General features: G+C 47.2%; 1 protein-coding gene across 2 annotated transcripts in view; it reads right to left on the bottom strand.

Annotated features, from left to right (window-relative positions):
- LOC104010526 (store-operated calcium entry regulator STIMATE) overlaps positions 1 to 15,683 on the bottom strand; it is a 36,472-nt gene that overhangs the window by 1,215 nt on the left and 19,574 nt on the right. The window contains exons 5-8 of one of the 2 annotated variants that reach the window (XR_015706594.1): positions 8,475 to 8,587; positions 7,296 to 7,379; positions 6,087 to 6,203; positions 63 to 190 (exon numbers count right to left, since the gene is read on the bottom strand). Coding sequence is in view for 1 of the 2 variants with exons in the window: in XM_087766520.1 (XP_087622646.1) it covers positions 6,087 to 6,203; positions 7,296 to 7,379; positions 8,475 to 8,587 (314 nt within the window). In the remaining variant the exon portion in view is untranslated. The remainder of the gene's footprint in view (positions 1 to 62; positions 191 to 6,086; positions 6,204 to 7,295; positions 7,380 to 8,474; positions 8,588 to 15,683) is intronic. The other variant, XM_087766520.1, reaches the window with a different exon arrangement.

Raw genomic sequence — 15,683 nt, 5'->3', positions numbered from 1 at the left:
AAGAAAGCCCCCAGCTTTGCTGCATGATCAAAAGGCTGCCCGTTGCCTCCAGGAACACCTACGCTCTCAGTAGCTAACTTCAGGCTTGAAGCTACCAACAGGCTGTTTTGAGCTAACTGGCTGCCACGAGCCTGGAGCGTTTGCACGATGCAGACGGAGCCACGCGTGGGGCATCCTCCAGCCACATCATCTGGAAGAGGAAAAAGGCCGGATTTTACTTGGGCTATGGCTGCACTAACTGCAGAAGAGCTGAAACCCAGTGCTAGCCAGCAGGCTGGATGGACGAGCAGTTTGCACGGGTAATATTCATGGCTTGACAGATCATTTGCTCAACCCCATCTTCTTACCTCAAACACCCAGCTTTGGGCAAGAGAAGCCCTGCTGTCATTACCCCTGACAGTAGCTACCTCTAAGCACAGCTGAACTGCAGTCAACCCTTGTGCTACAGCTTGTATCATGCCCAGCAGTACTCAGGATCTCAGTCAAACCATGGGATTTCTGGTGAATGCTAGTCATCCACATCAGAAGCCTGGCCAGGTCCTTGGCACCTCAGCCCCCAACTCTACTGAGGGGCACAAGCCTAACAGCCCACTCAAGAGCCTCCAGTTTTATTTCCCTAGATGAGCAATGCCTGCAGCCCTTTCCCCCTCCTCCACTTGCCCATCACAGAACCCGAACAGCATCATTAATTCACGGCTGATGCAGGGACAAGGGGCAGGTACCACAACCACCCCCACAAACATAGCTTCCTCCAGCAAGGCAGTGTAGACCTCCCACCCAAACCTCAGCCCCACCTGACCCCGCTTTGCTCCAAAGGCTGAAGCAATGCACTACGAAGCCTCCCTGTGCCTGATTGACAGCAGCCTTCCAGCTCAAAGGCACAAGTCAAGGGATGGTGCATGGGCTTTCAGCCAAGCACGTTCACCTACAGAACATCCCCAACAGCTCGGTCAGTCCCAAAGCTCAGGCAAAACCAAGAGCACAGGGGAATTAGTTTCATCCATGGCTATCTCCGGGCACACTTGTGAATTAGCATGCCCTCCATTTGTTAGCACTTAGACAGCACTACTGGGCCAGTCACCACAGCAACAAAACGACTAAACAGGAAAAACAAACTGCAATGAGTCAATGACTTCAAAGGAGGAGAAGAGCCGCAGGGGAAGATTTCCTCCCCACCCTCACGCACACTCCAGCCCCTCCATCTGATGTTGTTATCTTCACAGCAGCATGTTAGACACTCAAAGGATAGCAGTAGATCAGATTAAGCTTTCTCATGTCTCCCCCCTAGGTCTCAAGGAATGTTTTTTGGTTCAAGACACACACTGGAAAGTCTCCATCTCTCCCAAGTGAAAATTTCCTCTGTTTAACTTATTAATATCGTGATGCTGTTGAACCTGAAAAAATGAGCGGATAGTGCTGCGTGTGAGTAATTATAAACTCATTGAACTCTGACAGGCTGCAACAGGCTAGTTTTAGGGCCTAATGAACTGGTAATTTCAGTGGGTTTCAGCTGCAAACTCAAATCCCCTTGCAGCCAACCGTGGCTGACTGAGCAGGCACTAAGCGTTGTGCATCCAGACCCATTCAGGCTGCTACCTGCCCACCATACAACTTGTATGAAGCTGCTCGAGCCAACAGTCCCCCAGTAACCTTTCCACAATTCCTCAGGGAGCATCATCACAAGACAGCACCTCATCGCTATGACAGTCATGGGACATACCCTCCGATATTGTTTTCAAGCCAAGTTTGGGAGTTTTCAGCACAACTTGGACAAGGCGCTTCTCCTGCAGATGCATCCAGGTCAGGATCACAGCAGGTCAGTGGCACAGCTGGGAATGGACCATAGTTTCCCAGTCTTGGGACAATGTGCTACTGTCTCACTCAGCAGTCCTTAAATACTTCATGCATTCCTCCCTGCACTGGGAGGCCAGCAGCTTGCAAAACAACGAAACAACGTGGGTCACACTACTGAAACAGGACTGCCCATGTGCTCTGCCAACCCCTCCTGTCCAGAGGAAGGGGCTGCCTACTGGTTTGGTAGTCCATCCAAGCAGACCCTCCAGATAACCAAGCCATCTCAGTGGCAGAGAAAGAGACTGCACAGACAGATGAGAACTATGACACAGGTTGTAAAACAAAGAAGCTCTGGGGCTATTTCCCTACTAGTGGTGGAAACCTGTTTGCCTAAAGCTCTATCAGCTGGGTGTAGAGGTAGGAACCATCCCACCATCCTCCTGCATCTGAGCTTAGATAAGTTCCCATGAGTCAGTAGGGCTGACAGGTGGGAGAGCCTCCTTCCAGAGGCACCTCTATGCCCACCTTCATTTAGCTTCCCCCTAAAGACCAGGCACCTTAGTTCACCTTGAGCTATTTAAAAATCAGCTCAGTTAAGCAACTAGCAAATCAAACTCACTCTTGGAGTATTCTTCAATACTTAAAAGCAAGCAGCATAGGTACTGGCACACAGATTTGCCAAAAGTTACAGCTCCCATGAAGGGAATTGGGATAGGTGCTGAACAAAGGCAGGTCCCCATGTAGTATATTAGCTTTCCTCCCAGCCTTAAACTAGCCTCTAGTTTCACCCTAATGGTTCTCACAAGTACCACTCTTATTAGACCGAATTTTGCTTTAAGGCTCGTCTCTGAAAATATAAGGCTTCAAAAAAGGAGCCGAAACTCACTCACCTCCCTTGGGAAAAAAAAAAAACAAAAACAAGTTCAAAAAAGATCAAATAAAACATTATTAAAAACTGACTCGTTTTCCTGAGTGGAGGAAACAAAGAAATCACTGATAAGATCTAAAAGTTTATTGGTACTTGCAAGGGCAAGGGAAAAGAGACTCAGGTCAAGGGCAGGACACATACAAAGCAGAAATAAGGGCCATGCAGATGAACGCATTTCCCCAGCCTGAACAGCACTGGATTCAGACTGGCACTCTTGAGACATCTCTTCCCATCCCACAAGAGGTGGAGGGTGGGGGGGGAAACCAACTGCGTGAGGATTTACCAAGGCAAGGCACAAGTCTGAAACAACAGAAAGCTTTAAGATTGACTTGTAAGGAACGGTGAAATTCTTCCAGCCATAAGAGCGAGTTTGTCCCTTTCAGGATTTCAGTGTAAAAAAAAAAAAAAAAAAAAAAAAAAAAAAAAAGAAGAGTTCAGCATTTGCTCCATTATAAGCAAAAGCCCATTGTTGCATCTGTGGCTCACCAGAAGGGCCTTAAAGCCCACAAGAGGCTGCCAGTTCTTTGGTCTACACCACAGCCATGGAGTCACTAAGCAACACCAGAGGCAGGATCGCTGGTTGCTAGGTTTCTTCTTGCTACCCAGCTGGTCTACCAAGCCAAGGACAAAGCTGAGTTTTCCTGCTATCCCTATAGAAAATACTGGGTGTGGGTTTTTAACAGGTTAACTTCAGCCCCCTCTTTCCATTCTCCTTCCTCTCTCCCCCTGCCTTTTCCCAAACACAAACTGCTAGTTCAAGTGAAAATAATGACACTCTCTATTGGCAAGATAGGCAGAGGGCTGAAATTCAAGAAGGCAGCATGATGGGGAGCTGTTGGCGCCTGCTGCTAGACAGCCCTGATGAACCCTGATAAACCGTGGGACACATTAGCCTCGGCCAGCTCTGCCCTGTACCGATGATTCTCAGCCCCCCTCCTTCCTCCCCCGTTGGGCAGCAGGGAAGGAAGAAATTCCCCCACTTGAACAGGTTATTAGCAGCAACGAGCCCAGCAAACCCTCATTTTCTGTTTTTGAGCCTAAATTCCAGCCAATCCAGCTGTAGGGCCCAGCCAGCGAATGTGATCTTTAATTTATAGCCTAAGAAGTTGACACATGAAGCAGGAGCCTATGGCTATACCTTTAGGCCCAGTACCAAGAAGAACAATTGGAAAAGCAGGTTGCCCACTTCTGTATTTCTTCATTATCTTCCTTCTCTGCCCAAACTATTTGTTGGGCCGGAGGCACAGCAACATGTCTGAGCAGAAAGGAGGCAGTCCCCATAGGCTGCTCTAGGTACAAACCCGTCCCCTTGGTAGCTCCACTGCAGTGATGGATCAGAGGGTTTCAAGACAGACAGATGACCTGCACATTGAAGGTCTCAGCAAAAATTTGTCTGAGCAAGGGAGTCAAGTACTTGGAAGATGGGAGAAGCCTTTGACAGCAAGAGTCAGACTGTGGGAGTTGTTTCTATCACTTGAAACAACCTGTCTAGGTTGAGCTACCAGAAGAGTCTTTCCTAGCTTCTGTAGATTAACAGGTATCTTCCCTTCAGATGATCCAAAACTGAGCTAGAGGCCACAGAACACTTTCCCCACCTTCAGTGGAGTAAGGCAGAAGGCCAGCTCCATTTCCATGGAGGACCGTAACTGCGACACCATCTGTATCCACAGCAGCCACCATCTATGGGAACAGATGCTGCAGGTTTAGGTTCAAAAGGATGGAAAGGAGGTTGGCGTCTCAACTAGAGATGTCACCTCCTTACCCTTGCTTCTGAGCTGGTGTAATTTTAACTGATCTTAAACCTTCAGGGACACACCAGCATATCCAGCCAGTAAGGCAGATCTTTACCAACAGCCTGACATTTTGAGCAGACCTCCAACCTAGCTCTTCTAAAGAAATACCACTCTTGAACATCAGTCACCACTAAGAAACCAGGATTATGCCATAACCAGGGACAAATTCATGCCCAGAGTTAATCCACCTTCATATCCTAGGTATGAGTTCTTAGCTTCAATGCATAACCATCAAGACATACTGGGTACCGCCCAGCTCAGGCCTCTTTTCCCTCCTCTCTCCAGAACAATAAAGATTTCTCAAGGATGCCCCCACCACGCACCCCACTCAGGAAACTCCCTGGGGCACATTGTTCGCACGTTTCTAATGACCTTCTCAAGCTACAATTGTTTATCCAGAGGCAGGGCCAGGAGGAGTGACTCCCTTGTCTCAACAGCTGCTCGCATCTGCTTGCCTGCCCTGACAGAGGGATGACTCCTCTGACACTGCATCCTCATGAGCGGCTAATGCTTCCCCACTGCACCTCTGAGACATGGAAGCCATAGCTGCTGGGCAGACTGCCAAGCACACCATTAAACACTATTACCTCCGCACGTGTTGCAATGTCACCAGTAATTGGCCATCCCACCCATCAGCACGAGAGCCGAGTTGCTGTTTGTAAAAGATCTCTCAGAGAGCAAGAGCTATTTCTGTTCATCCTAAATTCCTTGGCAGAAGCTACTCCAGGAGCCAGCCTGCGACTGCCAGAAGCTATCTTATCTCAACGAGTCCTGCCATTGAACTGCAGGATATCAGCAGTCATACACAGAGCACTTTGAAACCAGGTCTGGGTGCCAGGGGAAGGAAGGGAATTCAACTCAGCGACTCACATTGTGGTCTCTGCCCAAAAGCCAGTGAGAAGCACCAACACCACCTACCCAGCAAACCACACATCATTAACAAGAACAAAGTCTGCCGGGACTGGAGCGTTTTGTGTGCCATCCCCCCCCCCCCCACCCCCCAGCGTTTAAGTGTCAAGCTCGGACTACACGAAACACAGCTTCCTACAGCTGAGGGACCATCATCTGGCTGAAAAAAATACCAAACATTGACAAAAAAAGGATTGCCAGCTAGGCCTAGTCCTCTAAAAACGGATGCTACCGATTACAGTAAGGAAAGCAAGCTCTTCTAAGCCAAGGTTAGTTACAATTAAAAATGGGAAAGTTGATAGAGACAGTGCAGAGGTACCCACCAGCTTCAGCCTGACACTCCAACAAGCCCACACAGGTTACTGCAAAAGCTACCTCATACCCCACAAGATACTGTCATCATTTAGGGCAATATTTCAGCAACACTCCGTAGGCTGTGACGTTGCTCATTGTTAGACAGGGCCAGATCCTATCAGGAAACATCCCTCTGTTGACCTCAGCTGCAAGCACGGAAAGGCAGTTTGACTTATCAGGGTCATCATCTGCATCATGAAGCATCACTTGAGGTCTAGTGGTGATAAGTTGCATAGTTGTGGTAAAGCACATAGACCATACCATAAGCCTGCAGTTTGGTCTCAAACACAGGACATGCTTGGTCTTACCTGAGATTCCTCAGTCCTGCTAGCCCGAGGAGTTTCTATGGATCCATTGATGTCCAGGGTGTCCTTCTGCTTATATTTCCTCATGATCAAGCTGTCCACAACCCAGAACATAATGGCCTTGGGGAGAAAGAAGTTACATGAATAGATTGCCAATAGAGACCAAAATACAAAGTCATTCAATGACAGCTATTTCTTCTCCTTTTGGTTTCTCCAGGTATCCAGCCTTGATCAACCTCATTTAATATCTAAATTAACCCTGCATCAAGTGTGTCCATGGGGATCAGATGAGTCAAATTCCTGAAGTCCCTTCTCATATAAATCCTACTGATTCCATAGTTGTTGAAGACCCTGAGAGAAAAAAAAAAAAAAAAAAAAAGACCACGACAGTGGTTTCCACCAGGATATAACCATTGAACCAAGCTCCATCCAAGGTTCATCTGCTCTGTCTGCACCAGTCCCTGGTCAGTTCTTCGAGAACCAGAGTTTGCTTTCAAATACAGACATGCAGCCTGGGGTGGCAGAGAGAGGCTGGTAGCAGAGGTAGGTAAACCCAACTTTGCCAACGCTGCATCCATTGCAATGCTCATGGTATGAGTTGAAAAAGAGTCGACTCACTCCTTGTCCAGGGGGCATCTGAATGCTAACACCTTGTTCTCACTTCTCATCTTAGCAGGAACTGAGCAGCAGGGTCAAGGATTACCCAGAATCAGGGGAACCAGGAAAAAGCTGAGCTTGCAAGAGGTTTTGCCAAACTAGTTTTGAGAAGATCAATAGTTCTGGGTAACCTGAACACCTTGCCTGGCTGTAACGCAATTTGAAGTCTAGCCAATTGGCTAGATTGGCAGATCACCAAAGGTCACCACTGACAAGCCATCCTATGGGAACTTAAAGGGCTTCGGGGCATCCCCATGCCCGTAGCTTGCTGTGGAGATGCAACCCTCAGCTAGAGCCCCAGCTTTATGCCAGGAGTCAGCCACCCAGCAGCTTGGACAAGGGAGCGGGAATTAGGAACAGAGACCATGGCAGGGCAGTAGCAACATATTTGTGTATTCATGACAACAAATAATATATTTGTTTCCACTCCCCTCCACCCTGTCCCAGACACTTCAATTACTCAAGGCTGCCCCAAGCCGGTTCCTGTACATGCTCCCCATTGGAGGGGACCATAATTTCCAAACCACCCCACCCAGTGCTTGCAGAGACACTTACATTGACTATAAAAGGCACAACAAGCATGACCAGGATGAGCTCCAGCTGTGGGTTTGGGATGTAATCCAGGAGGATCTGCTGAAGCTGCAGAGGAGAAAGCATTTAGAAGCATTATTTGAACAGCTCTGTTGTGAGATCTTTGCTACAAACTGTTACCTTCTTACACCAGCAGTTTCCCAGCTCGGGCTCTGCAGCTTTTGCTTCAGCCCAGCTCTCCGTGATTCTTAGAAAGACTATATGGGCTATTCCTTTAGCCCAGCTGCCAAATACAGGACTTTGTACAGATCAAGAAATAAGTACTGCTAGTCTTTCTGTCACTACCCATGACAACTGGTGGGACTTGCCTTGGCTCCTTGGAGCCTAGCTGCAAAATAAGGACACAAGCCATGCGTGACAAGGGCGGAGAGGAATCCAGCAACATCTCTTGATCTAGCAGTGCGTGCTGCTGAACACGTTTGTGTTCAAGTCAGCACTGTAGACTACTGGGTTAGGACAAGCCCTTAACAGGAACAGATAAGTGCTCCCAGATCGCTGTAAATAACTCCTCAGTCAAGTCACATCAACCTGTGAGGTAGTAGGCACCACGTGTAAATGCGCTCAATACTGGAGTTACCCATCAACACCCAGAATTGTTTTTTATACCCACCACACTTATCTGCCACCACGCATGTGGCTACAACTGCCACAGGATTATTCTTCTTATTTTTTAAAAGAGAAATTCGTGATCAACACAATTACCATTGCATGGGCTACCATACAGAAGCAGTTAGGGGCAGGGAAGGACAGCATAGTACTGGGATAGTACTTTTGAAAATTAACCTCGAAGAGTCCCCCTAGTTTAGGCATGGGATCACAAAACACCAACATGAACTGACTTGACCAGACAATGTAGAAATCCTCTGGCAGAGGATGCTCTGGCCAGCCCAGCCCATTTCATCCTTCCAAGGATGGAAAAGAAAATTAAAGCAGCATCTTATTCCACTAGCTTTTGCCTAGCAAAAGAATGTACCAAAAGCCAAACTGTTATGAAAGTCATGTTTCCTCACACTTAAGTAACAGCTAATGATTACAGAAAGATGTCACCAAGTCACAAGGATTAAAGACCAATGATGATGACTACTACTACTAAGACAAAGCTGACAAGAAACAAGCTGCAACAGCTGTGGCTCAGGAGCTTACCTTTGTCCAACCAGGTATAAGCAGGACAAGGCTAATCACAGTCTTCTCAAAAACCATTATCAGCAAGTAGAGGATACACTGGCCAATCCAGGCAGCAGCTTGTGGAGGGTCACCTGGGAAAGCAGCATATTAAATCTGAGACAGAGGACAGGAGGAGACAGCCTTGCAGAAAAGTTGCCTCATGCTTGATGCCTGAGCTGATTAGAGAGACAGGGAAGTGTTTCCATATTGCAAGTTTTGCAGCGAGACAAATACTCAATACAAAACTTAAAATTAGCGGAGAGATTTTCTATCTATAGTTGTAGGAGCGCATGCCTGGGGTAAAAAGGTTTGTAGACCCAGCAGGGACCCCAAGTCATTACTCCCTTGAAGATCAAAACATACCAAGACCTAAGCTCATATCTTTCTAGTTAAAAAAAAAAATATATATATATATATATATATATAGTAAATTACTCGTATACGAGAAAATTTAGCAGACTTGCATCCCTTACTGGTTGCAGCTCATTTTGTATCTTTGCAAACTGATGTAGAGAAGTAAGTGCAGAAAGGCAAAGATGCACCCCACTTCCATTTGTGCAGACCCCCTTTATCAGGGCAGCTATTTGTCTTTCATACTGCAATCGTGCTTTTGAATTAAACTTGGCCATAAGCAAGACAGCTCTCCCTCACGAGACATGACATACACCACTACCACCACTGGCCTTTTGTTATAGAAGCCAATTCTCTTTTTCTACTCCTTTTAGGGCTAATTCTGAAATGGAGATGGCAATTAACCAAACGTCTGGTTAATTTAAAGGGCAAGCAAGTAACAAATTTCAGACATGACTCAAAGAGCCCTACCTACGTAGCAGATGCTAACACTACATGTATTTATCTGTCTCCTGTCCTGCTCTCCATTCCACCAACCTGCCTCTGAAATCCACGAAGAGGAGAAAACCACCACCATAAACTTCTTGCCTTGAATCTCCTCCCCCGTTACCTGTCCTTCCTAGATCAACAGCTTTGCTGGAGCAAAAGGCCTACAAGTGCCCTACAAGGCAGGCAGGCAGGCAGCTTCTGTAAGAGGGGAGATACACAGCTCTGGCCCTGCCTGAAGACCTGAAATTCCCTGTGTTTATCCAGCAACCCCAGCACTTGCAGACAATCCTGGGCTCTCAACAGCCACAGCCCAGTAGAATAACAACCGCTTAATGGAAAAGTCATTCCTGGTAACTCCAAGGAGACTGGATCAACTTTTATGAATCTTGGTGTAGAAAACAAATATGCTCTCCTCCACTTGGGGGAAAGGATACACAGCCTTGGAGATACATGTTATCCCTCTCCTTCAGCCACTGACGGACATTTGCCAGTATCCTCCCCATGGTGTTGAGCTACTTTGAGCTGGATGGATACAGGGATTTGAGGGGAGGAAGCCCTGCTTGTGCAAGGGGGCAAGTATCCCATCTCCTCAAAGCACAGACCACTAAAATCCTTTATATAGGGAAAGCTTGAAAGCTCAGCATCCTACTCAAATGGTTCCCTACAAGCATGTGTTACTTTGAGGCATCAGTCATTTGGTTTGCCCCTTCTCTGGTACCCTTTTGTCAAGGTACCAGAGATTTCATTGCTCTTCATCTTGGCGAACCTAGAAAAGTCCACAGAGATGGGTCCCACCTGACTTTTCCCCCACTCTTCCAGTGGATAGGAGCTTTGTAGGAGTAGTCACAAAATCCTGGAGCATTTTGATCAGAACGGCAGACTGATAATCCCCTTTGAATTAAAGATAATCCCAATAGCAATCCCCAAGACAAGATATGGCTGGACTGACTCTCCTCTATACAAGGACCAGTCAGCATCCTACACGCTCCTCTATAAAAATAAAATAAATCAATTATTAAAGACATCACCTGCAATTTGCTCCCTGCCAAGCGTTACCCATCCAGTTGCCAGCAATAGTCTGAAAATTTCTGGTCACCATTTTCATTAAGAGAAGCATAAATTTTCAGTCCTGAACAGAATTAAGTTTTTTGCTGATGAAGTGAACGGCTGGTTACGTGATACTTGCTGTCTGAGCAAGAGACAGGGGCTCTATCGCCCCAGGTTTTAGAGCAATTCACTCAAAAAGAATCAATGCTAATTAAATATGAATGTTTCCAATGGGGTACTCAGCAAGTAATAAGTAAAAGCATATTTGTATTGTTAACAACGGTAATGGTACCATATCTATTACATGTGCTTGCTTCAGCCCTCTGTAAGCACCCTGCCAGCTGGTTATCATCTTCCCAGGCTCATCAGAATATCGCAGGTCTGCAAAACTGAGCTACAGTATCTGGCTTAGGAAAGCTGCAGCATTTCCTCTTACTACTTGAATATAAAGATAACCTCTGGCAACACTTGTTTCCAGATAATCGGGCCGGAATTTGGAATTGCATCTGTGCAAGAGAACCCAACCCACTGTGAGATGCCGATGCTCGGCGTGCCATCGGATGGCAGCAGACTGGGAGCTCTGCCTCACTTCTCTCAGCACAATACTGTTGAGACGTGGCAGGGGAAGACACCACCAGCAGTTTGCAAAAGCACATTTATCCAAACCACTATGCAAACCTCCGGCCACAGAGACCAGCAGCACATACCAGGGTTTAGTAAGAGCCAGTATCCGACCAAGCCCAACTCCAGGGGGATCTGCTTCCCAGCAAGGGCAAAATAGGTTTGCGTGTGTATTTGTCCTTATTCTGTCATTTGTTAGCAACATACCAAAACGTTTGCCTTGTTGCAAAGCTACAGCTAAGTAGAGGCATCCAGCTAGTGTCTCCATGGCAGAGACCTCAGAGTGATCACCTTGCATCCCAGCTTTTTAATTGCTTAAGCCGTGATTGAGAAGGAAGCAAAGGAAGGGAGAGGGAAGGACTGGGAGGCCAGGGGTGCAGAGAGGCTGCTGAGCTGGGAGGACAGCAAGCAGAGAGTGCCAGACCAGCAGGCAACTGCATGGAGAGGGGGAAGGAAGAGGGAGCCAGGAAGGTTATGTGTGAGTGCAACCAGCAGAGCCCACAGAGGATTTCAGAAAGCGCACGTCTCCACTCCCTGGCAAGCAACAGCTTAATGGGTGGTCTGTGGAGCAGACTGGAGCAGTGTTACAGGCAGCTGGGAATTAAAGGCCAGCATCAGAGACACTTTGATCCTCCTGAAGCATGGAGAGCCTCTCCCAAATAGGCTCAGGTGCCTAGTTGTCTTTGGCACAGGTTAGGTATAGTTAGGCTTTTTGCCCCATACCCCAAGACTGACCAATTCTCCTACAAACCCCCAGGTTACCATTACCCATCAGAGCTCCAAGTACAAACAAAACAGGAAAACAAACATATTCATTGTGCCCTTCCTGCATTTGAACTCTTTCCCTTTTGCTCTGTGTTGTCAGCTGTGCTCCGTCTCCCGTGGGGAGACAGGACCAACAACCACAGCACCCTTTGCAAGTCAGCTCTTCTGCACTGCAGTCGCGATGGTACTTACAGAACACCTCCCTCTGTCATCTCAGCTTGCCCAAAAAGCAGCAACAAGTTTGAGATGTCTCCCAAATACCTGCCCCTTCACACCCTTTGGGGATAGGAGATCACTACCATTCATCATCACGAACAGAAGGCTGTGGTTCTTAGTTTTGTATACTGTGCACTAGACAGCGCTAGCCAGGTTTTGGCTAACCAGGCTGATACACAGACACTAGAAAAGACAACCTGCTTCTTAGCCCACCCTAGGCATGGACTTGCCTACATCTCCAGGGTTAACAGCTCCTCACCCAAAAAATTTTCCCTTCACTTTCAGTTTGCAAGAAAGCCATCAAATTGCTCTTGAGTTTTCTTGAGGTTTGACAGCCTTTGGAAAAGGAAAACCTTTTCTCTGTTTGCTAGAGACCAGTTTTACTGTGCAAGATCCCACCTAGGGAACCCCACATCTCGGAGACCAGAGGTCTGCCCCAGTTAGGCCAGCTTCACTGGTTAAGTGTACATGTGCAAATGGTACAGCAAGCCTGCACTGCCAAGCAGGACAGACCTGCACCCCTTACTATCCACCACATCCCACCTTGTCAAAGGTGCCTCCATCACAGCATGGAGCTTCAAATACTCATATTTCTCACTCTGGTCTTTTCTGCATCACCTACAGAAGATGCTGCAAATCTCCTCTAGAGTTAGAGTCTTACATGTCCAGGGTAGACAGTGGAAGGATATGAAAAGAGACCCACAGACCTACACAGAGGCCAGATCTGGCCATCTGCTCTATCACCTTAAGCAGCTCAAAATTGCTACTGTTTTGCAAGCTCTTCCTCCTCCTTTTCCATTCTGAGCTTTGTTTTCAGACTACAGGATGAGATGTTTCTGTACAGGAATCCATCCTGGAGCACCAAATTAGACAGGACTTAATTCCCATTCCCTGAGAGGAAGATCAGAGAGTGTCTCCACAGTTACTTTTTACTGCGTCTTGGTCTCCCAAGGACAGGAGGCTGCTTAGTACCAAAATAAATCAGGACAAAGACGAAAATGAAATAGCAACATGGCCCACAGGGCTGCAAGGATGACTTCAGCTATAAAGAGTGGCTCGTTTTCTCTTCACCAAGGAGCTCAGCTGGCTACTCCTTACCTCAACAGGTTTGAAGTCATCCAAGGACCATTGATCCACCTCAGAGTGGCCATCATCCAAGTCTAACTCACCACTAATTCATCTAACTGACTAATGCCAGTAACATATGAGTCACCATCTATTGGCATCTCATCAGGTAAGAGGGAGCCTTTGGTGTGGTCCCTGGACAAGCCCATAAGACAGATTGGCCACATCTCCTCCTCCTCCAATTCGGAAGCAAGGCTGGAAAACTTGAGCTGATCCCAGCTAACCACACACCTCATTTAGGTGCTGGCTTCCTACAGCAAGATGATCAGAGGCATCCCTAGATGAAACTTAATGTCTTTAATGGATCAAGTGCTGTCCAGAGGTGCCCTGCTCCAAGGATGGAAGAGGATTCTTCTTACATGAAGTGTTTCCATTACATAAATCTAGGTAAGTGCCTACAAGACTGTTTCTGCCACACAGGATTGCCTGCTGCTACCTGGAGGCTAGAAAAAAAATAAATAGATGCCCTCCTCTTTGCTGTGTTCAGAGCTTCCCTTTCCTTACAGGAGAGTGGGGAACTGGTCCAAAGGATCTTTGCAGCCTCCACATTGCACCTGTTAGGAGATTACATGTATCATGCTCCCTTTGAACACTTCCATTTTCTTGTCCCCAGTCCTAGTTGGAAGGTAACCCAGGACATCTCAGCTCTACACATTGACTCTGCCACCGATCTCTCTTTCTACCTTCATGAACACCCTTTGCTCAAACCTTCTTATAGCCATCTCCCATCCTGACAGAAATAAATATCCTCCTTCACCCCAAAGGATGCACACACTGCATTTAGACTGTTCTCCAGCAGCATTGCTGGTGCTCTCCAGCATCAGCAAAGCTTCCTTGGTGCAGACCACTGGTGCCTGTAGCAACCTTACACAAATGGACATCTCATATTCTGCTTGTGCGTGGGAGCCCGTCTGCTCGCAGAGCAAAAGCAGCACTGCTTGAGGTATTTGAGTTTTTTACCACACAACAGGATTAGTTTTAATCCAGGCTGTCTAATGTACCAAGTTGTCAGCACGGCCCACATGTTACTGCCGGACAGCTTATTTACGGTCTTTTGGGAACTGCATGCGCACTGAGCAGGTAGGAAAAAGCTTAACCACAGCCAAAGAAGAGGGTTCAGGGGGTTGAGGAAAAGCAAATATTTGAAAGCACTGAAAGTTGTACTGGGTGACATGGTGGGGTTAGAAAAAGTCAATAGAAACCTCTTAAGAGCTACTCAAATGGTATTTCCAAAACCAAAGGATCTAATTATCCATGCCAAGTACGGAGGAATTGCACAGAAGTGCTCACTTTGAGGGCAAGAACAGATTTTCAGAGATTAGGACCTGATGCATCAGAGCAGCCAGATGGGTTCAGTGGACAACGCAGACCCTCTCTGGCATGTTCTGCATCTGAACTAAAAGTGAGTGTACAGCTGGAATCAGTCCCTGGTTTGCAGTGTCTCACCACTGCTCTGGGTCTTTGGTCCCTGGAGATACTGCTATGGCATTGGGGTAAGCAATGCTGCTATCAGCCAGATCCAGGAAGGTTCAAAGGTTTGCACCCCTGCTCAGAGCAGGGGACTTGACCACACACTTCACCATTTCAGGATGATCCTCAGTCCTCTCCTTACTTTTTCTCCCTGGTCCTGGAGGTGGAAAGGCCAAGCACACTAAGGACAGGACAGCCCCTCAGGTTAGAGCTATTTTCAGCAGTATTTCCTCAAGCATTAGCAGCCAGCTCCCTTGGCTGCTTCAGGACGTGGGAATATTTGTTATGGAAATTTTGTACAACATCACAACAGGGCCAAAAGCAGCCTACACAGGTCCTCAGTTAAACTCAGCAGCTGGCACAGAGCATGTTCTCCTATAACTAAATTTGACCAGCAGAGTTCAACAGGCCACTAAACAGAATTTAAAGGCCTCCAAGCAACATGCCTTTCCATTTCCAGACAATGAATGAGCACAAAGCATCAAACAGACTAGTCAGTGACTGCGACCACAGTCATACACAAGTCAGCACCCAGATGGGCATCCAGAGAGGCGTTTTCAAGCAAGAACACCCTCTTTTTCTCCCCGTCATTTCTTAATGCTCCTCTTCAGCATTTTACTTGCCTGTTGCAGAAATCATCTCTTAATGCAAATTCATAGCATTTGCTTACCTAAAAGAAATACTCCAGTATTTCTAAAGTAATACTTTAGAGTTATTAGACACAACTACCATGCCAGGACACTGCAGCCAGCCAGAGGTTCCCTCTAGGGAGCTGCTTATTGCCATGGGAATAGATGAGGAAGAAGATGGCTGGAGCAGTTTGGATGTGGGGCACAAAGCTGAACCAGGCTTCACCTGCATGCTCTAACTCCAGCCAGCATCTCCCTTGTTCAGTCTGTACAGACCCAGCAGCACCTCCAAGACCTCGGGTATCCACCTCTCAAGTCCTTTGCTCTGCTCTCCTCCCTGCAGAAGTCCCCTACAGGGAGGACATCTATCGACATGGCCTATACCCTGCTAAAGCAATGGTGCACAGAGCATTTGTGGAGTTTCTTAGCTTTGAGTATGTGTAAGGCAATCGTCATTCTCCAAAGCCTACTTGAA

This window comes from Nipponia nippon, unplaced genomic scaffold (assembly GCF_047370975.1).
Source record: "Nipponia nippon isolate SJK-2023a ecotype South Korea unplaced genomic scaffold, ASM4737097v1 scaffold_3, whole genome shotgun sequence".
Taxonomy (NCBI): Eukaryota; Metazoa; Chordata; class Aves; order Pelecaniformes; family Threskiornithidae; genus Nipponia; species Nipponia nippon.
This window is presented reverse-complemented; position numbering and strand designations above follow the sequence as displayed.